This window comes from Opisthocomus hoazin, chromosome 2, assembly GCF_030867145.1.
Source record: "Opisthocomus hoazin isolate bOpiHoa1 chromosome 2, bOpiHoa1.hap1, whole genome shotgun sequence".
NCBI lineage: Eukaryota > Metazoa > Chordata > Aves > Opisthocomiformes > Opisthocomidae > Opisthocomus > Opisthocomus hoazin.
This window is the reverse complement of record NC_134415.1, coordinates 15,478,049-15,503,075: the sequence shown is the minus strand read 5'-3', so window position 1 is coordinate 15,503,075 and position 25,027 is coordinate 15,478,049. Positions and strand designations below refer to the sequence as shown.

Below are 25,027 nucleotides of genomic sequence, written 5' to 3'. Positions count from 1 at the left end.
CTGAGCATTTGCTGAACTGTGCCATCATAAACTTGCAACTCAACTTCTCAGAAATTTCTTGGGTAAGAAGTGGGAAGCTGAAAATGCCTATTCTGCTGCCGCCTGTATAATAATGGCAAGGTTTCTCAGAATGCAGCTGTCTTGATTTAGCAGCTCCAAAAGCCAAGACTGATACCAAGTGTGCGAAACCAAGGAGAAACTGTTTCTGAGAAAAGATCAGCATGTCAAAGCAAAAAAAGGGTTTTTATAAACTTCCTCCTTGTTTATTGTAGTGGACATAGTAAACTTCCAGCTCAGTCTTCAATACACAGAGCTTTCTGGGATGTTCCACCCCCCTCCCCTTTTTTTTTTTAACCTCTAACAAGTGAAACAGTCACTTGGTAACTGAAGCCCTGTAGTGCATCACAGGATTCTCTTGTGCTTGGTCACATTTTATTTTTCAGTGATGTGGAGGTCTCAACAAGTGTTTGCTCTGTTTTCTGACCTTTTAAGAATACACACCTACCAGATTTAGTTTAATGATTAAATAATTAACAAGTTTTGAAAATAAGTTTTTCTTCAGAGATAAGACGTGATTGTTTAATTTGTGTTTCCTGAAAGAATGATGGCTAGGAACTATTTTCATGTTGATAGGAATATTAGTAATTTTAGTACTGCTTCTAAATCTTTCCGTGTAGGGAATCATTACAGCCAAAGCTGATCATTTAATATACAGTATTGTAACTCAGAGTGAATGAATTACCTTTTTTCTGAAATGTCACTTTGTAGTCAATGATTTAGAAGCTGCTATTAGTACCAGAATTAATCTGCTTTTCTCTAATTTTCCTCTCTTACTACCAGGAGTGATAGTTTGTGTATTTATCCAGCTGTTAACTGCTTTGACCCTCTGGGATTTAGCTGCCCCTGTAAATGCTAATGTGTGTATGCAGGGTGACACTGCATTGCTTTCAGGCGTTTGTAAGCTATTCTGTTGTTCTAAGCTAGTGCATGCTTGGTTTGGTTAGCTCTAGTTCCAAATTTTATGTGTGAAGGTATATTCAGAGGTATTGATATTATGTGGCATTTTGCAGCTTCAGCCAAACAGTGCGTCTGGAAGTGGTGCTTTGGAACATGATCCATCTTCTATTTATTTGCGCATCCCTGCTGGTGAAGCTGTACCTGGTCCTCTTCCTTTAGGAGTATCTGTCATCGATGCATCTGTGGCTCTCTTTGGTGTGGTTTTTCCTCATGTCTCTTACAAACATAGGTCAGTTTACATCTGTTCAATTTCAGAATCTAATGCCTTGTTCTCTGGATAGTAATATGTTTTGTGTTTTTGGTTTTTTCTTGAAATAAGAATCTACTTTGATGTCAACTGTCTCTAAGTTCATAGTTCAATGTTTGGTGTTCATTGTGTCTCAGGATTCCAGAATATGCCCACTCAGTTTAGAAATAAGGTGATTTCCTCCGTTTTATCAGTTTTGAAGATTAAGATTCAGGGGTGGAGGATGAATTATTCTCTCTTCTCACTGCATTTAACAGTAGTAATATCTCTGCAGCCAGAATTTCCTGCAAAAATATCCATTGCAATTAACTTCAAGTCAGCATTGAAAACATAGCAGTGGCATCCGCTGAATTTCATTTGGCTTCCACAAGTAAGACCATTTGATTTATAATCAGCAAATGATTTTATGCATGATGAAAAAGAGGGAATGGAATTCAGCTTATTTTCCTTTGTGTTCCGCATACTTTTGCAGAGTTATGAGTTGTCAGGACTACTTTTGTCATTCAGTTTAGGTAATTCATCACTGAGCATGGAGTGAAAGCAGCTCTAAGGTGCATTTCAAAGTATAATTATCCTTCAGTGCAATCCTGATGGGAACAGTTTTTTTCCTAGTGGTCAATCTTATTTTGCGGTAAGTGCAGGGTATACTTGAGGACAGCTTGCAGTAATTCACCTTGATCTATATCTGTTGTTAGCTATGGAAAGATTTGGCTGGGGAACTGCCGAGTAGTTAAGAATGCAGGTTATTCACAATACTTCTGTTCTTGGTGTCTTCTAAGGGAGTACTGCTCCTTCCAGTAGCACTTTCTGGCATGATTAAATGGGGAAAACAATAGGAACAACAATAGGAATATGGAGGGTAACACTATTTGGAATGGTATTGGAGAAGCAGCATTTTTCAACTCTTGTTCTCATAGCTTTCTAGTTGTACAGCCAAATGTAGCTGAAGACTCACTTCCTCTTGCTGGTGTTTTCTTCAAAAGGAATAGTAAATGTTTCTGGGTGAGCTAAAAGAACAGCAAAGGGACATTCAGAATAACTCTACCATTTCTATCTAAATGAATACGTTCTGCAGCCCCTGAAGCATAAATTCTGTGACTGAACTTAAAAGGCCCTTTTATTGTCTGTGTTTTGTTACCAGCTGTGTTTTACTTTGTATTTTGAGAGAATATAACTTAAATTATGTTCTTTCCTTTGCTTTAGATTACAGATGTTGGATCACTTTGCTGAATGCGTCAAGCAGGCTAAAGGTGTTCGCCAGCAAGCTGTGCAGCTTAATATCTTCACTGCTGTTCTTAGTGCCTTGAAGGTAAAACTTGTGAACTTGTAATGGATGCCAAAGTTCATCAGCTTCATTCATCGATGTGTATTCGATACAAAAGGCCATTAGAAGGACGTTACTAAAGTTACCACTTAAACATTCAAAAGTTTGAAAATACCAAAATTGAAGTTTATACAGATATTAGCGTAAGCTCTTCTCTGCATGTATCAGTGCAGAGAATAGATGAGGCTCGTGTAGTCAGCATTCCATAGTGTTCAGACTTGTCTTTTTTTTTTTTGATCCTGTAGTTTTATTTGCACTGTGCTCATGGATTTAAGTACTTTATCATATGTCCTCAAGAAACCCTTCCTGTCATAGAGTATCATGCAAATGAGGCTTATGGAAATAAAAATAGATTTGTGTTTCCACTTTGAATGCCTTAATTTTTAATTCGTAAGACTCCCTAATATTGCATAGAATTCTAGATGCTTACATGACTTCAGTTACAGCTCTGTGTTCTCTGTCTACACTTGGAAATCTCACCCCGTGCTATCAAGTCAAGAAGCTAGCCAGCAAGTCACAAATAATATTCCTGAGAAATACTTGGTTTCAGTGACTTGCATTGCTTCAAGGCTTTGTGGAACAGTGTCTTAGAGTGTAGGATTTTGTTTCTACTACTCACATTTCTTAAGGCATTTCTAGCTTTTTCCTGATGCTGTTTTATATAGTTTCCAATTCGTGAGTCTGTCAGACATCTGTCATTGTCATCGCTGTTCATCTTCAAAGCAGCTAGGTGCTGTGCACGGAGGAAGCTGCCCTTGTAGAAATACCAGCCTGTAATTAAAGATTGGATGAGTTTCTTCCTGCCTGACTTTTGCCGTACAAAAAATGGCTAACTGTTACTGGGGCTCCATGTCCTTGATTGATGGGCAAAATACATTGGCAAAACAGCACCTCTCTTCCTTGCTTTGTTCTTAGAAACATCAACCATGTTGCTACAAGTTGAAAAGTAGATTCTGGGGCAGATACCTGGAATTTCCCATGCCATGCCAAATGTCCAAAGAATTGTCAAAATTGTAAGAGCTGAAATGAAGATTTCAGGAACAGAGAATATGTGGTAGAGCCATCACCTTCTTCCTCTATAATACATGCAGTGTTTGTACTTTACATGTGTTTGTTTATTTTTCCCAAGGTAAAAGACTTCTTGAAAGTTGTAGTGAAAGGTGATGTGCTGTTAATGAAATATGGGAACCAAAGAAGCTGCAGGAGCAGTGTTTGGTGTTATTGCTCCGTAGAATGTTCATAGAACAGGCTGTATAAATGTTTGCAAAGATTTGCTTCTGAAGAAAAAAACATTTTCGTCTATCTGAAATGTCTTTGATTTAAGTGATTATTGCAAAAACATACGTGAGCTGTGGTTTTCCTGTATGACAGAAGGAGATGTTGCAGTTAGATTTTAAGGCTTCTCTTTTTTTCTGGGGTATGCTGTGCACAGCAAGCTCAGATTTGGTTGCACTAGGGTGCATGCAGCACTATAATGTATTTGATAAAAAAGACTGGTGCAACAGGTCTTCCTGTATGTGAAAGAAGTAGAGTGTTGGCAAACGTAAGACTGAGTCTGTTGCTGATTTTGAGTTTTAAATATTTTTAACGAGTATATTTTAGGATAAATGACCACAAATTTGAACAAAAGTGCATAATTTTTAATTGCAGATCTCAAATATGGTAAAATTGCTCATGTATCTTCCCTTTCTCCCCTGCTTTGGAATGGTTCTTTATTTTCACATGTTTTTCTTGTAGGGTTTAGCTGAGAATAAAAGCACGTTAGGACCAGAAGAAGTCCGCAAATCTGCTCTGACGCTGGTGATGGGTGCCCTTGATAACCCTAACCCTATTTTGAGATGTGCAGCAGGTGAAGCTCTTGGCAGAATGGCTCAAGTGGTTGGAGAAGCCTCTTTCATTGCTAGAATGGCTCAATACAGTTTTGACAAGTAAGTTGGTTTTGATTTAGAAAAGGAAAGAAGTATAATTTAACGTAGTTTGCAAGATTCCTCTCTTAAATACCATATTGATTATTCTCTTCTCTTTATGCTGTGATTATGTAGATCTAACAAACCTTCTAACAGTCTCTTTTTGATTAATTTTGTGTGATTTTTCCAGGAATAAAAGCTGAGTTGTTGAACTACATAGAATGTGAAATGATATCAATGAATAGTTTTTGATGAGTTACTTAAGATGACTAAACTGCTTCAGGGAGATAAACGCAGCTTACACTAAGTGTATCTGTAATACAAATTGTGTGATAGTGGTTCTGTTTTGTCAAAATACCCTCTTTACATACTGATTTAACTTACCTACTGGCCCATCTTTTTTTTCCATATTCTGTTGCTAATCTCAGGTCTTCAGAAAAATATTTTATATCTGGTAGATGTAACAAGACAACATGTTTCACAATTTTCGGCCTGAATTTAAGACATCAGCCTATCTGTGAATCAGAATGCACCTGCCTCAGGGGTGCAGCCCAGTTTTTTGACTGGCCAGGCTGCATGCACATAGCCTCAGTTCAGGTCTCCTACCTCTCGGTAATTCAATTTTTCCCATAATTTCCTCTTGTAATAAAGTACATCGTCTTTACTTGAATTTCTGTTAGTGGGACTATTTCTTTATTTTAATATTTAGGATTCAAGTTGTTAATGGTTGCCAGTAATTTTTTTATGTTTGAGATTGGCATTTATTTTGTTGTTGACTGATGGGTAAGAGCATGCTTGCCTCGCCTGTATAGACCACCACAGGGGGGAAATCTCTGTTTGAATTAGGATATCCTTCTTTTTTCTCTCTTCCCCACCATCCAAAAAGGTTTTAATTAAAAAGTTATGTATGTGACATGCATTCAGAAGCAGAAGTATTGTAGAAAATACTCAGCAAGTCACTGCTTCATACAACTAGGTCATTCAGAATGCTATTAATTAATAAAACACTAAAAGAAAGCTTTATTGGAAAAGTTGTAAAACTCAGCTGTAGAAGAAAACAACTGTATTAAAAAAGTTATTCGGTTGACTTTGCAGTGGAAAGACATAGCTGTGGATTTTTTTGTCATTTCTCAATGTGTGTTGTCATTTTTCCATTCTTGATTCCTTTTCACTGCAGTGGTCTAGCAGTGACGTTTCTGATTATTAAATCAGTCTAGTGTTTATCAGTGTTTCACAGAAGATGCTTTTCCTATATTCCTTCACTTCCAAAACTCTTCTTTATCTAAGACGTCAAGTTGTGACCAGGAAGAAAGAAAACAACTATTAAGATACTTTTTTTTTTTTCCCTCTTGCCTTATGTGTAATCCAGTTTAATAGCAATATAGATTAAGTACATTGTTTTTGCTTTTGTTGTTAAGGCTTCTCAAGGTCTTTTAAGGTGGCCTACATTTGCACTGTTATGGTACTTGAAATGTTCTTTGTTACAAACTTGGTGAATTGCATGAGTTCCTTTTATTTAAACATTGATAGGTTAAAATCTGCTCGAGATGTTGTATCAAGAACGGGCCATTCTTTGGCTCTGGGCTGTCTCCATCGGTACGTTGGTGGAATAGGTTCTGGGCAGCATCTGAAAACCAGTGTCAGTATTCTCTTGGCTTTGGCACAAGATGGAACCTCTCCTGAAGTCCAGGTAAGAAACACCATCACCACAAAACTACTTTAAAATGTTCATGATTAAAATTAAAAATTAAATTATTGAAGAACACCTGAACTGGTAGAGATTGTCACATGTAAACCAAATCATATGAATGTAGCATGTGCTAGGGAGCGTGAAGAAAATGGAACTTTCCTTAAAAACTCTTGCAGCACAGGATCCCAAACGTCTACTGCAATTAAAATATAACCTTACTGTTATTTAGGGAGGCAGTTGCAAGCGGTCACATTAATTCAGACTGACAAATGCCTGCTTGTCAGCTGAGCCAGGGTAATTCACTGTGAGCATATTCCGAACTGACTGTGATTGTAAAGCAAAATGTGTTAGTTGTACCTTAGCTACCTGAACTAAAGTTTTTAATAACTGGCTAATGGTTAACATGTGATCAGTTACTGGAGTCTCAGGTGATGAACAGTAGTGTTCTTTGCTAATTTCTGTATCTGTGATGCTGTAAACACAGTGTAGTAGTACATCAACTTTGGGGGTTTATACTATTACAACAAGAATCTGTTGCAAGCTAAACTGTAGTTAGGGGGTAGAAGGGGAACTAGTATGACCCAAGTTCAAGACAATGCAAAGGCGAGGAGGGGTTTCTGTCCACTATCGACCATAAACGTGGAGTCTCACAAGAGGACAACTTGACCGCTAAAAGTTGCTGGTAGAGTAAAAAGGGAGCCAAACGTGCTGCTGAAAGAGCAGTGACGTTGGAGTTGCTGAATATGTTTGAACACAGCACAGCTCAGAAAGTTTCCTAAATTGAAAATACTTGAAAATTGGGAGAATATGCTGTCTTTACTCTCCAAGCAGAAATTTGAGGGGTCAGTGTCTTGGTCTGTCTTTAACCTCCCTTAAGCATCTGTTTGTGGCTGCTGCTCCAAAGAGAAGAGAGGGCTAGATGGACCAGTATGTCTGTCTTTACATGAAGAAGTTGAATATTAGAGTGAAAAGTGCTGATTTTTTTTTTCTCCAGCAATGAAATCTATCAAAGCACTAGAATAAAAGAATTACTACAGAACGAAAAAAACACAAACTAAACCCACAAACCTTTTTTGAGTAAAAGCAAGTGTCTTGTCTATAATCATTGTTCTTCAAAAATTATGGTGTAATTGCGTGATATAACAGGTAATTTCTTGTCATTCCATTCACAAGTTACTGCAAGGAAATGATTATCTGGAATAGTGACTGACCATTATGCTTTTGCAGCAGGAAGTTGTGTGCCACCCATGAGTAGGGGCACTTTATACCCACAGATTGAGAAGCTGAAGCTCTCAGTATCTATACAGAATCATACTTCCACCTTGGTTTTAAATGGGTCTGTTGTTTGAGTTTGTATTTTTCTTCCTCAAAGTGCTTAACCATTTTTTGCTCAAATTCTTTGTCATCTTCATCTCCATTATCCCCAGAAGTGCTGACAGCCAAAGAGTATGGTAGAGATATTTAAACTCCCAGGTGATTGCTGGAGATTCTGAGACCTTTGAAACAATTCTGGAGTCAGAGTAGATAACTAGGCATGTTTAAGCAAGGACGTACAGAGATAGGCTCAGACCGCATATAAAATTGTTTAAATTTCCTAAATACATTACTGAAAAATATTCTTTTGTTTTTTTTTGATAGACCTGGTCTCTGCATTCACTTGCCTTGATAGTAGATTCTAGTGGACCAATGTACCGTGGGTATGTGGAGCCAACGCTTTCTCTAGTTCTTACTCTGCTCTTAACTGTTCCACCATCGCATACGGAAGTACATCAATGCTTAGGCCGATGTCTTGGAGCTATAATAACTACTGTTGGGCCTGAGCTGCAAGGTTAGTGGGAATTTGAAGAGAAGCATCTACCTAGTATAAAGATAACGTATTGCAATCTGAAATGGAAGAAAATAAATTCTTGTTCAGTGGAGTTGCAGGCAGGGGGGAGGGATATTAACAAATTCAGTTACAGTCCTCCAAGCAACCTCACTTCTGATCCTACTTATGACTGCTTGGGGCTTTTTTGACTGCAGTTTGAGATTTATATAAAGAAGTTGCAGTGGTGTGTGGTGTTCTGGCTAATGGCAATTTTGCATGGTAGGTAAAAGATGAAAAACACCCTTGCTGCATATTTTGCCACATCTATTTTTGTGTATAGGTGGGGCAAGAGGCAAGATTTTTCCTCTGCTTTTTCAAAACATGTTGATTTTGTTTTTAACTGAGGGCAAGAGCTGAAGTTTGACATTATTGATAATGTTGTGAACTGTAACTCATTTCCACTCATTCTTGATATTCTTAGACTGCTGTACCTTACTGTAGAGAATAAGATCTTGTCATGCCAAACCCTCTATCTGAATTTCTATGTCTCAGATGGCAAAACCACGGATACGTAACTTCATCTGACTGAGATTTTTCGGAAGATTTATGTGATGGTCTTTGTTACAGTGCCAGAGAGCCAGCCACTAGAGAAATTTTAACTCTAACTGGACTTAAATTTCTTGTTATGAAAATTTATAGATGGTTTAATTGAACTTGTGTATCTGCTTGCAGTGTGTTAACCTTTGGATTTGGAGTGTCACTAACTTTTAAAATAAACAACTTATGTAGAATGTCTTCTGCAGGTTACACTTCTCTATAATTGAAGATTTTTATTATTAACCTGATGCAGGTGAATTCTTAAAATATAGAAAGGGATTATTTCTCAAATCAAATGCTGTTCTTTTGAATTTTTGTCCTCTTGGAGCAGTGCAACACATCTAATGGAGTTAACTAAAATCACCTGCCTACATGTGTGCTAGCTTAAGCATTATCTGATATTTTAGGAAATGGTTCAGTGCATGAAAAGCTGCCCATATTTATAGAATGAAAGAGACTTTCAAAATTGAAATTCAGATAATTTCACTGGTTTCATGTCCTGGGAAGATGTTCTCAAAATATTTCTGACTGAAGATCATGACCCAGGATTTCATTTGACAGGACATTGTTTAACTGAGCTAAAAAAGAGATACTGCAACACTCTGTAGTGTTTCCTGAAGTTGTGTAGATATTAATTTGTGGTAGGAATTCAGAAAAGTTGCATGTTAATCTGTGAATTAATAATTCCTATTTCTCAAAGGTTTGAAGTCTACAGTTGTTGTACAAAAATTTTGTTGTGTTAAGGATATTGTATTACATCATTAGGTAACGGAGCTACAATTTCAACAATCCGTTCTTCCTGTTTGGTGGGATGTGCAATCACACAAGACCATTCAGACTCGCTTGTTCAGGCAGCTGCCATATCCTGCCTTCAGCAGCTTCATATGTTTGCACCACGGCATGTCAACCTGTCCAGTCTGGTTCCCAGTCTTTGTGTGAGTACACAATACATCCCTTTTGTTCCCCAAAGTTTTATGTATGTGCTTAGCAGAGGACAGAAGAAGCACTTCACAAGGTGTCACGGATACCCGCATGTAATTTGCAAAAATACTGGAGTGCAATAAAAGGATGTTTGTCCCCAAGCCATTTTAGATCTTTTCAAAATGCTGCCCAAATTTAAGTCATAGGGTCTGATTCTCTTTCACCCTAGATAGCACAAGGTCGCAAGCATTTAAGTATAATATGACTGAGTAAAAAGATGCTGAAGTGCTCTGTTTCCTCCAATGAATTACATGTGCAGAGGGAAGTGAGTGAACTGGGGAAAGGTATAAGATTTTGGATTTATTTTACCACTGTCAGCGTAGTAGATGCTGACATTCAAATTCCTGTGCTGCTGTTGATAGCTTTGCTTTCTTTTTCCATTAGCATTCCATCAGCAAGTCCTGGCTTAAGCCTGGAAGTGAGGCAGATAATGGAACTCAAAACGTACCAAATACGATTATAAGAGGAAAGATGTTGTGTGTAGGTGTGCGTTTTGTTGTGGGGTTTTTTGTTTGTTTATTTTTTGATTACTATTCTTAAAATTATTTTTAGAGGGTTCAGCAGTCCAATACTGAGAAATTTGAAAAGATTCTCCCTAATGTCTGTTGGATGTTTTGCAAAGTTCTTTGTGTCGTTCTTTGTGGAACTGGTGGTTCTGTGTTACCTGAAGGAGTGTGATCCTACTTATGTGTCAACACTAGACCTTTTTCTTAGTCTGCCATCCAGACTTTCCTTAGGGCATCCTCTCATTGTTACGTGCTTCCCCTCCTACTCACCCTTGCCATGCACCGCAGAGCACTCCTGGGAGTGCAGCGTGTTCCCAGGATCTGTCACTTGTGCTTTCGCATAATTTTGCATGAAAGGGGTGCAACGTATTGAGGAGTAGGTAGGCCCTTTTATATGAGTACTGCAAACAGCATGACAAGCAATCGCTATAGCCATTTACTCTGTAAGTACCAGTGGGTAACATTGCAGACAATGAAGTTCATACAGCAATGACTAGTGCTGTTTTGAAAACTTTTCCTAGTGTTTTCTGCTGTCTCTTTCCTATTTCTTTATGGTCCTCTGCTGAGCAAAAGCTATTTTCCTTCTCTTTTCTCATATTCCTTACTTCGAAGTCATATTTAGTTTGGTAAATTTTCCTCTGAATTGTCTTGTGCATGTCTTTATACTGCAAATACATAGATGTGTAGGCAAGGTCTGTCTTACCTGCCCCATTAGCAAACTCTTCATTGCTTTCTAACTCACTTTTGAATGGAATTAATGCTAGGTATCAAAATTAAACCACACAGTTCCACAGTCTAGTTTCATTTCTTATTCCTGCGTTGGCTTCATAAACACTAGTTGGTTGTTTTGTAACTTTAAATGGGCAATACTCTTTCAATTAATTAACCCCCCCTCCAAATGTTCTGTGTTATAGTCGCATTAAAACAACCCGAGTGTGATATTTAGAGGTTCTTTAAAGTCTGCTTGCTTTTTTGAGGACTAAAATGTTGCATATTCATAAGTGGAATAAAGATCTACTGTTAAAAGCTTTATAAACTATACAACCCTTTCATTTAGGAAAGCAGTTTCCATCCACATAATAACCTAATACTGAGAAAGCAAATGTGTATTTGGTTTATTACAAACAAATTCCCCAGGGTAAATAAAGAATCAAGAGTTTCTTAAAGAGCACTCTTCATCTCTTCCACTGTGGAAAAACACAGTTCTTGGTGTAGCTAATTCCTCACAGGAAAATAGGGACCATGCACAATTCTGTAAGAAAAATATTTCCTTGTATGTGAGGTGATTCAAGAGGAATTAGAAGCCAGGGTTTGTTAGAAAAGAAATCTGAAGCTGTCTTATTGAGAGGCACTTATAAAAACTTATGCTGTAAATTCTGGTACAAGTTTGAAATAAAAGTTTTTATGATAGCTGTGGTGCACCTGATCATGGCTTTTTGTTTAAAAGAATGTGATCTATAGCTATAGCAAAATATGAGGTTGAGTAGTACTGAAGAGTATAACAGACTGGAAAGTATCATTAGCGTAAATCACACTGGCACTGTAGTTCCAGTATTTAAGCTTTTATCTCGTTCACCAGATAACAGCTGTCAACTCTGTATGTGTCAGCTTTATTTTCATATTTGTACATTATAAAGAGTGCTTACTTCCGAACTTTCAAGGTCTTATGAAGAGCTTGGTAGCCAGCAGCTCACATATGATTGAAAAGTAGAATGCTGTTGGTCCTTAGCAGCACTGATTTATTGATATAGGGGTGCAGCAATTCACTTGCCTGTAATGATTCTGATTTTTAGGTTCATTTGTGCAGCTCCCACTTGCTTCTTCGCCGGGCTGCTGTTGCGTGTTTACGACAGCTTGCTCAGAGGGAAGCAGCAGAAGTATGTGAATATGCCATGAGCTTAGCAAAGAATGCTGGAGACAAAGAAAGCAGTGGCATCAGTAAGTATTTCTTTTTCTTTCATGTGGCCTTTTTGAAACATATGTGTGTGTAGGTGTGGTTTGTCTTCAGACAGGGGAAAAAAAAACACAATACCTCCCCCCGCCCTGAATAACAGAACTAAAAACTAAACCTGTCCCTTTCAGCTCCAATAACTTCTGGCCACACCCCTGCTTACCTCTCGAATTTCACTTATAATTTAACTTTGTGCAGAGTTCAGACTTCAAATTCTTTGCCCCATTAAGACTGGCAATCAAATAGAGGATGCGGTGAATATACAGTGGAAACATTTTACAGTTTTTCTGGTATTTCAGGTCTTGCTCTTTTGAAAATTGTATGCTGTTTCATTGAAACACCTGGTTGTGTTCTATTATGTTAGCAGCATGTCTGCAAAACGTGTGGACTTTGCTGGCTGGTTCAATTCTTACATGTATCATGTTATCTGGAAAACAGGAGGCTCAACAGTGTTGATGAGCAGTCTTCATACAAACATAGAATCGTGAGCTTACTCATATTAAATCACATCAGTTAAGTCTGTCTCTGGAAAGATACTTTAGAGTCCAGTACTATTAGGGGTTTTTACAAATTTATGGGGTATGTACCTTGAAGAGAGAGTGTTTTGGTGGGATTCTGCGTTGTTTGCCTCAGAGAAAATAAATAAATGAATTGCTGCATTAAAATCTTTCTAGTGTGAATTCAGAAGAAATTCAGTAACATCTTGGTGTATCGCTGCGTGAACTATATACACATAAATACACAATGTCCAATTCTAGTGTGTTATTCCAAATTTTAAAACCGAGTTACTGATTTCAGAAAAGATTTCTCGTTATCATTTTGCAGATGCTAATCCTTTTGCACCAGGAGCTGGTTCTCGACGAGATGCTCTTTGCCGGCATCAGGGGATTAATATAACAGAGACAGGCCTCGAAGGTGTCCTTTTTGGAATGTTGGATCGGGAGACTGATCGGAAGTTGTGCTCAGATATCCATGATACGCTGGGACATATGCTTTCATCGCTGGCAGTAGAAAACCTTTCTCACTGGCTAATGCTTTGTAAGGATGTCCTTGCAGCTTCCAGTGGTAAGTGTTCTGTAGTGTTCGCATAAACGACAGTGTGTCCTTAGCATTAGCATCTTCAGGTAGTATTTGTTTGGAGCTTGTCTTGTATCCCAGTTAAGACATACCTTATTTTGGATGTAGAACTTTGAATTATAATGCATTAAAACTTCCTTAGAAAGGAGAAATCATCAATGTTATGTCAAGTTTTAGAATATTGCTTTTAAGATTAAAAAGTTAGCTGCCTTAAAGCAGGATTTCCAGTGGAGATGCAGTATGGTTATTACTCTGACATTTCAGTATCTTAGTGAAAGCAGACATATTCTTTTTAGCCTTTATACATCAGCACCATACAGAAGGAAGAGTGCTGTATACGGTCTGAGCTTTCTTTTATTAGGTTTTGTGAGTTGCTGGTGTGATGGTGGGTTACTATGGTGATGAAACTTTTCTTGTTGTTCAGCTTTGCAGACTTGTTTGCACAAATCTTGTCCCCTGAGACCTTATTCCTGTTTTTCAGCTTGTAGGATGGTTGTGACGCAAATTCTGCTCATTTCCCTTGTATTTGTACTTGTTTATTGGCATGCTGTGAGTTCATCTTGAAGCTCTTTCTGTTGCCAGCTTTACGTTTACTGATGAGTAATGCTACCAATGATTTCTTTATGCACTGTGGTTACCCCGTATCTGCTCAGTGAGAAAGACCTCGTTTCCCGAGTTTGAAGTTGACATGTCCTTTTCTTATTTCACGTGGGATGGGTTTTATTTTAACATGGTTGTTTGTTAACATGTATTTATTAGTAGCTGAAATAATCTCTGAGAAAACCGTATTGAAGTAACTTTCAGATGTACTTCAATAAACCAGCAACTTCATTTTGAACTCCTTTGATCCAACTAACTGGCACATGAACAAAATCTGGTTTGCCTGTTAAGCAGAGATTTACAGATCAGCCACATGAGGCCCTGGATGCATTCTCAAAACACTCTTGTTGAGAATTGGCTTCACCCATGCTTGATTTGCCATAGACTGTCTCTATTGAATGTCTTGGCTCTGCAGCTGCTTAAATTTAGGCTTTCTAAGAAGCGTGCCTTAGTTGGGGTCGTTACCTGTGCAATAATTTCTTCTTGTTTTCCTCTAATTATTGTCAGAGCAATTTTTGTCAGTATCTTGGTATTTTATTAATTTAGACCTTGTCATAGAGATTTCATGTTCTCTTTTCTGAATAGCAGAAGTGCATGTGCATGTTTTGATTTCTGTCTCTGTTTGAATTTTGTTTTTTTTAATGTGATTCTTGAAGTAGTTTTATTTTCTGAAATGAAGTGTCAATAAGCAATACTTAGAGAAAATAATTTTTTGAATGTTAAACACATTTGTGGGTGCCATAAACTGCCTATCAGGCTGCATATCTGTCCCATAGTGTGGAACTTTGTAGTTTTGTTTCAGTTTAAGTTTTAAGCTTTTACTTGAAACAGGAGCTGAATAGTTCAAAGCCAAGCTGATTCTTTGATTATTAAGGGTAGGTGTCAGGAGGATGGGGCCAGACTCTTTTCAGTGGTGCCCAGTGACAGAACAAGGGGCAATGGGCACAAACTGAGGCACAGGAAGTTCCGTCTGAGCATGAGGAAGAACTTCTTCACTCTGAGGGCGACGGAGCACTGGAACAGGCTGCCCAGAGGGGTTGTGGAGTCTCCTTCTCTGGAGATATTCAAGACCCGCCTGGACAAGGTCCTGTGCAGCCTGCTCTGGGTGACCCTGCTTTGGGAGGGGAATTGGACTAGATGACCCACAGAGGTCCCTTCCAACCCCTACCATTCTGTGATTCTGAGCCTGGTAATCTCCTTACCCTGCTTATTGGCAATTTAATAGGTTAATTTTCAAAACTGAGAAGTTTAGATACAGGATTCAGCTATAGTTGGTATCTGTGGAGGATTAATGTTACAGGTTTTTATTTCATATCATTTAAGCCAGACAAAGGGTAATATAACCCAGTTAGAGGTGACAAACACTTTCTCCACTGATATTCTTACGCTTTTCTACATTTTCCAAATGTTGTTGTTTCAACAGAACAATTGGTCTGTTTTGAATCTGAGTGTAAGGAAAGGCTTGAATATGTCCTTAGCTGTCTTCTGTGGATTGTAGCACTGGGATTTTTTTTTTTTTTAATTTTTCTCTGTTGTAGACATGAGCACTGCTGCTCCCTTGGGAGGAGGGAAGGATGAGGAATCAGAGAAGAAGGATGAGATGGACGATGATACAATGTTTACCACCTTGGGTGAAGAGGATAAATCCAAGCTTTCTGTAGCACCTCGTTGGGCAACCCGCGTGTTTGCAGCAGACTGCCTGTGCCGAGTTATCATGCTGTGTGAGAATGCAAACAAGGCGCACTTCGATCTGGCACTGGCTCGTTCAGCCAGACTTAAAAACCCAAAAAGTAATTACTGAATGTGCATGTTTTGTTTTAAGTTTTTTTAATATTTTGATACCTCTTTACAGCTTAAGATTAGACAACCAGGAAAAAGATACAAGCAGTTATCCTTCCATTCAGATGGTTATAAACAAAGGAAATGGCCAGCATAAGTCAATAAAACTGTAGTTGTATAACCACTGTAGTTACCGTACCGTGAGCACAAAGAATGAGGTTTACTGGAGGATGTAAATTCTGACAGACTGATCTGCTTTGGGGAAAAAAACAAAAACAAAACACAGAAAACCCCTTGGAAACCTTTTCTCCAGTCTGAAATAGAAGCAGTAAACATCTAGCTAAGAGTGAGCTGGGAACAGGTTCTGACTTTAACGTAATGACAGCAATGAATTAGACTTCTGAGATTATTTTAGCATCTCAAAACTGAAGGGATGCTAGGAAACAGAGGAGAGAGAAGGCCAGGTAGTGATTGCTGTGGCATTGGCTGGGGAGAGAGGGATAGTAAGAAGACATGGACCCAGCTGCTTCATGAACTTCATTCTCTTGGTATCCATGAGAGTGATGAATATTAGTTTCAAAGCTCATATTTTGAAGATACTTTTATGAGTTAGTGGATCAAAATTGAGAGGCCAGAGATGACAGTAATTTTGTAAAGAAACATTTTTCTAATAGGTAGTGGGAGGTTTCTGTCCTTGAGTTGTCCGTGTGTATTAGTTCTGGTGCATAGTGATTGTTTGCTTTCAAACACGTAGTGCTCATGAGGCCTTGGTGTATGTAGAGTGAATATCATGAACATCCTAGAATGCATGGGATTAATGGATTTTATTGTTTATGTTGTTGAGGGTGTCTGTTATGGTGTGGAGATTTATAAAGTCTTTGCTCGTGTTGCCTTGATGCAGCCTGATTCCAGCACTGTGGCTTGGTGTTGTGGTAATCATGTTTCTGACTTGATTTGAGGCTGAAGTCAATGTTTGAAGACTAAGAGGGAAGAATTTTGGGAAAGTTTATTTTGAGATGGCATTGTATTACAGAGAAAATAGTGAAATAACTGGTGTTTATAGGATCCTGCAGAGGATTGTATATAATAATCCTGAGAATTTACATCTCTGAATTTATTTAAAGTGAACTTGATGTGTTTGGTATCATTGTAAAAAGGAAAACTCAGCAAACTTCTACCCCCTCAACTTCAACTTCCAAAATATTTAAATTTTCCTAACATCTGTGATGGTCTGAAAAAGTAAGTGCAGACTTTACCACTTTGTAGTTCTTAAGTAGTCTCCATTCTTTCTTTCCTGACATGCCTCTGAATAGTTCCAGCTAAAAAACAAACTTAGCTTTTTTACCTTGAGACTTGAAAATACGTAAAGCTTTCATGATTTGTAGTTTTTGTTAGTCACCCTGGATATTATGTTTCCAAATATTTTATTTTCATATTAGTTGTACAACATCTGGTGATTTCAAATGGGAAAAAAAAAAAAATACAATGAATAAAAATAGAGAAGAATAGTCCTTTCAGAAATGTTACTAAGTTGTAGATTGTTCTTTTCTGCTGCTTACTTACAGCCTTGGACGTGGCTTGTGGCAGCAGAACCAGAGGCATACTCATGTTTTAGATGTTGAAACTTGACGAGGTTTTTCTTTATCAGCAGGGGTCACTGTAAGCATAGGACTCGAACGGGAATTGCCTTGCAGGCTTTTTGTAGGTTTGGGGGGGGATCACTAAAATTAGCTTTACTAAATGTTCTAATCTTTAGTGAGCCGCTCAGCCACATTTACATACTCAATTCTGTGCAATTTCTGTATATCATATATTGCATTTCATTTCAAATTTGTGCTTAATTTTTCAGGTTGTCTTGGGAGTAAAAGCCCTTGTATCACTTGGGGGGATGGGGGGGGGGGAGCATGGAGGAAGAGTGGTGGATTACATTCTGTCCTGCCTTCTTCCATAGCTTAAATGTGGACCTTTGAAAAAGAATAGGTACAATTTGTACATGTCAGTGAGGATAATGTTACAAATATCTGTCATGTTAGCTATCTTTTAAGTTACTAAATAGTTCTTTCTGTTTTATTCTAAGATGACTTCTTAGTACTTCATCTCTCTGACCTTATTCGAATGGCATTCATGGCTGCGACTGATCACAGCAACCAACTACGGATGGCGGGTCTTCAAGCTCTTGAAGATATTATCAAGAAATTTGCATTGGTTCCCGAGCCAGAATTTCCAGGCCATGTGATACTGGAGCAGTATCAGGCTAATGTGAGGCTTCTTTTATAAGTTCAGGAAATTGTTTATTTATGCCAATATGCCAGTATTAGCTTTGAGAACATTTTGTAACTTCAAAAGACCTGTGAAGAGATTTATGTATATTAAAATGTACTGAGGAGACTTTTATTTACCTCTTCAAAATTTATTTTTGTGTCTCTTCCTATTTATTATAATTTAATAGCTGACAAAATTTAAAAACTCAGTAGCTATTGATTCTTGAAAGCCAAGTATTACAAGTTACATTTAATTTTGGCAAGAGTGGCATTTCATTTGTAGAATTAGGAATTGGAAAAGAACACTGATTCAGTTCCAGATTGAATCTAATAAGTCTGTTTTCTTGGGAAATAATGAATATACTCCTGTTTAAATGAAAAATACAAAAGTATATGAATGGGAGATGGGCAGTTGCTTTATTGCTTTATTTTGTTGCATAGCTTAACTCTCACTTCTTTTGTCTTCTCTGTGCCTTCACAGTCTTTGCAAATACTTTTTAAAGGCAGGCTTTCATCCTTTTCACTTCTTGCCTTTTTCTTCTTCCTTCTGTAGTGCTGTAACCATTGCTTCTGTCTCTTTGATTTGGTTCCTTTGGTTTCTAAAAAATGCTGCCTTATAACAACTGCCTAAAAGGGTTTTTTGTCAGTATTTGTCATTTTGGGAACTTGATGCAAATCCAACCATAAAAATTTGATTTCACATCATTATTCCTTTGGACATTAAAAAGTCATTGGCTTCTTGAGCCTTAGCATAAATGGCACATGTAACACTTCAATTTTTAAAAGGATACTCGTTAACAGAAGAAAGGTAATACTACTTATTTGACAAAGGTGCTTGAGGATTAGAAAGGCAATGGACAAGCCGGAAAAAACCTAGTTTAGGACTTCTTTTGTTGTTGTTGAAAGAATACTGTTGCAAATGTCTGCTAGACAACAAGGATGAGTTTGGGATTGACAGCCTTGTTGTGCTTGTTCTGCTTGAACCTTTAACAAGGTGAGATGATGAATGTTGTGTCACTGTTGTTTTAGTTGGTTTTGTTAATTTTTCTTCTTATCAACAGGTTGGAGCTGCTCTGAGGCCAGCTTTTTCCCAAGATACACCATCTGATATAACTGCAAAGGCCTGCCAGGTACAGAGGAAAATATTCAGATAGCATAAGCAAAACTGATCTTCCTTCTTTTTGGAGGAAGAATGCAGAAGAGAAATAGTAGCAGAGGGTTGGAAAATTTTGAAAACCTGAGCCATGATGTGTTTGCAGTATCTTTTGAGTCTCCTAGTTTTATATTTTGTTCCTCAGAAGTGCAAAAGTCCTTTTTGGGTGTTACATCAGGAAATACTTAGTCTTTCTGAAACTAATTATGTTCCCATGTCAATTCCGCATTTGTTGCTAAAAGAAAAAAAAACCTTGTTTAATGAGACCAATAGCAATGTATTTATTGAGAGGCCTTTCAATCTCAGCAAATATTCAGATTATTGATAATTTACCTTTAAACAAGAAACTTCCATTGGGCTTAATACACTGTTTTAGATTTTAGAAGCTCTGAGCATTCTCATTACAGCCATAGTAACAACCTCTGAGTGAAATTTCAGTGAGAGATGTTTTGTGTGTGTGGTTTTTCTTGAATATGATCTTGTGCTACTGTAGTTTAAATCGGCTATCAGCCACATAGCTGTAGTAGCTATGTGGTTTACACAGCTAAATTGCTACTGTAGTTTAAAGCAGCACTATAATTAGCTATGCAAACATGAGTTTTAATGTGATAATTTTGTGTATGTGAGTTTTGTTCAGAAAATCTTAGTCCAGCAGGACTGTGATTTTGTGTTGTTGTTTTATACTCTTAATTTCCAGCAAAACTTGTAAGCATAGATGAAGTATGGCATAATTTGGTATCTATACATAGGAAACAATATGCTTATCTTACCTTACGGAAAGTTTCTGTGCATTTAAAGCTAGATGAAGAGGCATTTGTGTGAAAACATGCAACATTCTTTGTAACCTGTCAAAATCTTCTCTATTCAACCAGTTTCAAAGTGGATGTGTGCACTTACAGGATCAAATGGTTGGAGATTAGGTTTCGATATTTAACGTGCTCTCTAGAAGTTACATGGGCAGAGATGAGCTGCACTGAATGAGTTTGATATTGTTGCGGTTTTATGTCATTACTGAAACAGCTGTTGACTTGCCCAGCAGCAGAAGTGAAGCTGCTCTTAGTCCTACTGTGAATGAATTACGGATTTGTGCCAGATTTTCAGCAGCCTTGTCCTGTGCACCTTTGGGACACTTTTTGTGTTTACTTTATTTCAAATGTGTCCGTCATTCCACATCATGAGCGGCCCTTCCCCAAAGGCTTTAATGGAACTGGCTCTCTAAAAGCAAAAGAAATAAATTGGAGATAGGACAAAAATGCCACAAAAAAAGCACTTGTAAAATTTGAACTGCTTGAGTTCTGTGGAGTTTCTTTGGTTCTAATAGCTTTCTACGATGACATGACTGGCTGGGTAGACGAAGGGAGAGCCGTGGATGTTGTCTACCTTGACTTCAGCAAGGCTTTCGACACAGTCTCCCATGATATCCTCCTAGGGAAGGTGAGGAAGTGTGGGCTGGATGAGTGGTCGGTGAAGTGGATTGAGAACTGGCTGAATGGCAGAACTCAGAGGGTCGTCATCAGCGGTGCTGAGTCTAGTTGGAGGCTGGTAACAAGTGGTGTCCCCCAGGGGTCAGTACTGGGCCCAGTCTTGTTTAACTTCTTCATCAACGACCTGGATGAAGAGTTAGAATGTACCCTCAGCAAGTTTGCTGATGACACCAAACTGGGAGGTGTGGTAGATACACCAGAAGGCTGTGCTGCCATTCAGCGTGACCTGGATAGGCTGGAAAGTTGGGCAGAGAGGAACCTGATGAGGTTCAACAAAGGCAAATGCAGGGTCCTGCACCTGGGGAGGAACAACCCCATGCACCAGTACAGGCTTGGGGTGGACCTGCTGGAGAGCAGCTCTGCGGAGAGGGACCTGAGTGTCCTGGTGGACGACAGGTTAACCATGAGCCAGCAGTGTGCCCTGGCTGCCAAGAAAGCCAATGGAATCCTGGGGTGCATCAAGAAGAGTGTGGCCAGCAGGACGAGGGAGGTTCTCCTTCCCCTCTACACTGCCCTGGTGAGGCCTCATCTGGAGTACTGTGTCCAGTTCTGGGCTCCCCAGTTCAAGAAAGATGAGGAGCTACTGGAGAGAGTCCAGGGGAGGGCTACAAGGATGATGAGGGGACTGGAACATCTCCCCTACGAGGAGAGGCTGAGGGAGCTGGGCTTGTTCAGCCTGAAGAAGAGAAGGCTGCGAGGGGACCTTATAAATGCTTACAAATATCTGCAGGGTGGGTGTCAGGAGGATGGGGCCAAACTCTTTTCAGTGATGCCCAGTGACAGGACCAGGGGCAATGGGCACAAACTGAGGCACAGGAAGTTCCGTCTGAACACGAGGAAGAACTTCTTCCCTCTGAGGGTGACGGAGCACTGGAACAGGCTGCCCAGGGAGGTTGTGGAGTCTCCTTCCCTGGAGATATTCAAGACCCGCCTGGACAAGGTCCTGTGCAGCCTGCTGTAGGTGACCCTGCTTCGGCAGGAGGGTTGGACTAGATGACCCACAGAGGTCCCTTCCAACCCCTACTATTCTGTGATTCTGTGATTCTGTTCCTCATCATTGTAGAATCACCACCAGAGTCAAGGCAGCTTTTTTGGAAGAATTTGTCCCTTTTTCTTTTTCTAGAAAAGCAGCTGCACCAGAATTCTTCTGTTGCCTGTATGATGTCTGCGCGTGAATGTGTTTCAGGGGATGCATGCCAATGTATAGCACTAGAAAGGAGCAGCTGATCTGTGTGATGTTTGGATTTAAAATACCTCTTTGGGTCCATTTAGTTTGAAAGAGAAGGGGGAGACACCCAACTGTCTGTCCACCATGTCTGCTATTGATTGGTCTAGAAAGTGGTACTGTTGTACAGATCAGAGCTCAGCTATTTAAAGATTTTTATCTCACTCATTTCTTGGTGTTTTCTTGACATTAATGATCTTGAAAGCTTCTCATTAGTATGGAGCTTTAATATTTGAGAGATGTGGGTTTTTAAAGATGTACTTTTACTGATTGCTGTCCAATATATTCTTCACAGTGACTCACTGCTTGAATGGTTTGACCAGACACTTCGGAACAGAATCCAAAAATTGTTATTACCCATTTGTGGATGATTAAAAAAACTATTTTAAGTATTTTCCATGTGTCTATTAAGTTCCATTGTAATGTGCTTTGCAAATACAGCCTTTGTAGCCACTCACCTGAGCAATTCTGTTATTGTGGGTGGAGAGGAAAAAAGGAGAACTTCGGATTTTTTGGTATTAAGGAGGAGGAGAGCTGCTAATGCTTTCTGTGGTGTTTATTTTTGTTTTCTTACAGATTTTTTTTTCATTTATAAGGTTGTTGGGGTTTTTTTTCCTAGTTTAGAATTATTTTAAACTTTGTTGTCTAGGTATGTAGCGCTTGGATAGGAAGTGGGGTTGTAAGTGACCTGAATGACCTCCGCCGAGTTCACAACCTTCTTGTCTCTTCCCTGGATAAAGTGCAAGCAGGAAAGGGATCTTCTAGCCAGCTTTACCGAGAGAGTGCGACTACTATGGAAAAACTTGCGGTTCTGAAAGCGTGGGCTGAGGTAAACATTGACCATTAAATCTTTAAAAGTTTGAAGAGATTTGGCGGCATAATAGCAGCCTCACACCTCACTGGCTGTTCAGCCAGTGAGCCTTGCGCCTCCTGTCCTCCTTACCTGTTGCAACTCCACTCCTGGGATGTTTTAATCTCTGTATCATTCTCTATTCCTTTTCCTTCCATTCTGTCAATCCAAATTTACACTGATGCTTGATTGTTCTTTGTTTTACTGCACTTTTCTGTGTTAAAGTATATACTCATAGCCTATCAGATTTTAATTTTCCTCCCATCTTATTGCTCATAAATTTAACCCCCCCTCCAAACCAAACAACTTTACAATATGTTCTGGTAAAATACTGCAGTTAATTAACTAGGGGTTTGTCAGAGCGTTCATAATAAATTACAGGCTTAATGTAGATATTGTTGGGGAATGGCTGGAATACCAGAAATCTTCAACTATTTACAAAAGACAGAGTTAGCACTACTTACATTGCCTTGCTTGCTGAAATGTTACTTGCATGCTATAGACCTCTACGTATAATTACAGAAATGGTATTTTGGTTTCTTTTAGTGTAGTACTTTTAAGGTTTGGGGTTTTTTCATTAAAATTTCTTGGAAGTTACTTTTGAAATTACAAAGAAAAGTATTAACATTCCAGCTGTGTCATGTTAATCACCTCACACTGTAATTTGCAGCTTTGATATGGAGCATCCATTGTGTGAAGGCACTTATTTCTATTCTGTTTCTTTTCTAAAAATGCTTATTTTTACTGTATTTTTCTCATATGTCTGCTTATTCCCATATTCATTTAAGTTTTTGAAAATCCTTTTATCCTCTCGTAGCATCTATCAAAGACAAACATATAAACGTTCTTGTATTCATGTAACACATTGAAAGCCATTTTCATGTCTTTATGATACCTAATCTGCCCCCAGAAAGTGACAATTACTCTAATTTATCTAGTAGCTCTTCATATAGGTCAAAGAAATCTTTGCAGTAAGGATGCATTGATTTAATGAAATCAGTTATATAAATCAATATGTCTGTGTAGAGCAGCAGTAATTGACACTTTCTTAGGAAAAAAGCGTGTAGCCAGATTGTTTTGGGAAAGTGCCATTTATGCTCTTAAGTGTTATATACTGGTAGAAATAAAAGAAAAAATATTTAAATAAAATATAAATATATTGCAAGTCTCTTTTTCCCAGTCGTCTTCCGGTGAGTCATCTGTGTATGAAATCTGTTACTTTCACATAGGAAAGGCTGCTGCTTTTTTCTTTTTAGGATCTCACAGCGTGTACTTTCATATCTGTTTTTCTTCTAGGTGTATGTTGTTGCCATGAAAATTAAGAAAGAAGCAGAGACCAAACCAAAGCGTGTTTCAAAGAGCACAGAGGAGGATGAGGATGATTTTGGTACTATAGATGAGTTGCCACCAGACAGTTTGATAACACTTGTGCAACCTGAGCTGCCTGCACTTAGCCGTCTCTGGTTAGCTGCACTGAAAGATTATGCTCTTTTAACTTTGCCAGCTGAATTTGCTACCCAGCTTCCCCCAGATGGTAAGCACTGGAATGTCTTTTTGTATTGTTCTGACAAACAAAAAGAAGTCCTTAGCTGAGACTTTAAAATTATTCTATGAATAATTTGGCAGGCACGTTTTTTGTGCAAGTGATAAATTTCTGCCCATGTGTAATCAGAATGTATGTTTGAAGTCTGTGTGTGCTTTTTTCCTTCAGTCTGCATTGAAGGTGCTCTTTATCTGAACCACAGAGATCTTTAAAACTGTGTCTTTGTGGAGTTAAGAATACTTCTACACCTCTAATACTTTGATATTGAATGCAAGATTATGTTTACTATAAGAAAAACGTAGCCCTTGAGATTAGAGTGGATACTGTCTTATAACAATTTACTGAGTTAAGAATGAGTGTTCTGTATTAAAAATGCTGCAAGACCTGATGATTTTGCCTGCCTTTCTTGCTCTCTGCTTACTCTTCCATTGCAGTGGCCATTGCACTTTCTTATGAGAGGTACTAATGTTGCTCCTTCACAAGGAGAATTGGGATGCACTGTCACTAATAGAGATTACGTCTGAATATCTAAATGATTAAATACACACGGAGTAAATAAACTAATAAATTTAGAGTATGTGCTTTTTGTGTATTATTTGCAGAGAATTTCAGAATTTACCTTTCGTTTTCTGATTTAACAGGAGGAGCATTTTACACTCCAGAAACAATTGATACAGCTAGACTGCATTACCGGAACTCCTGGGCTCCCATACTACATGCAGTGGCGCTTTGGCTAAACAGTACAGGATTTAACACTTCAGAATCAGCAGAAGAGACTGCTGCAGCAGTGCCCAGTTCCCAGAAGCATGCTACGTCCATTATGTTAAACCAGACACCTGGAACTCCACCTACCACTAAATCTTTGCCAGAGATAAATAAAGATCGAATGCACTTAATTCTGGGTAAGAGTTACAGGTTTAGAGTTCAGTACCAGCCCATTATGGTATGAAATGGTATGGGAATAAGAAAAGATACTTTGTTTGAAATCTGTGAATTTTAAAATGCATCACATATCTGGACAGTAATAT

General features: G+C 38.5%; 1 protein-coding gene across 3 annotated transcripts in view; it reads left to right on the top strand.

Annotated features, from left to right (window-relative positions):
- HEATR5B (HEAT repeat containing 5B) overlaps positions 1-25,027 on the top strand; it is a 59,408-nt gene that overhangs the window by 17,387 nt on the left and 16,994 nt on the right. For all 3 annotated transcript variants that reach the window (XM_075412697.1, XM_075412698.1, XM_075412699.1), the window contains exons 16-29: positions 1,071-1,246; positions 2,468-2,573; positions 4,326-4,516; positions 6,026-6,185; positions 7,824-8,013; positions 9,355-9,524; positions 11,870-12,014; positions 12,853-13,092; positions 15,243-15,494; positions 17,561-17,742; positions 18,806-18,874; positions 22,256-22,435; positions 23,753-23,990; positions 24,641-24,901. In XM_075412697.1, coding sequence (XP_075268812.1) covers positions 1,071-1,246; positions 2,468-2,573; positions 4,326-4,516; positions 6,026-6,185; positions 7,824-8,013; positions 9,355-9,524; positions 11,870-12,014; positions 12,853-13,092; positions 15,243-15,494; positions 17,561-17,742; positions 18,806-18,874; positions 22,256-22,435; positions 23,753-23,990; positions 24,641-24,901 — 2,560 coding nt within the window. The remainder of the gene's footprint in view (positions 1-1,070; positions 1,247-2,467; positions 2,574-4,325; positions 4,517-6,025; positions 6,186-7,823; positions 8,014-9,354; positions 9,525-11,869; positions 12,015-12,852; positions 13,093-15,242; positions 15,495-17,560; positions 17,743-18,805; positions 18,875-22,255; positions 22,436-23,752; positions 23,991-24,640; positions 24,902-25,027) is intronic.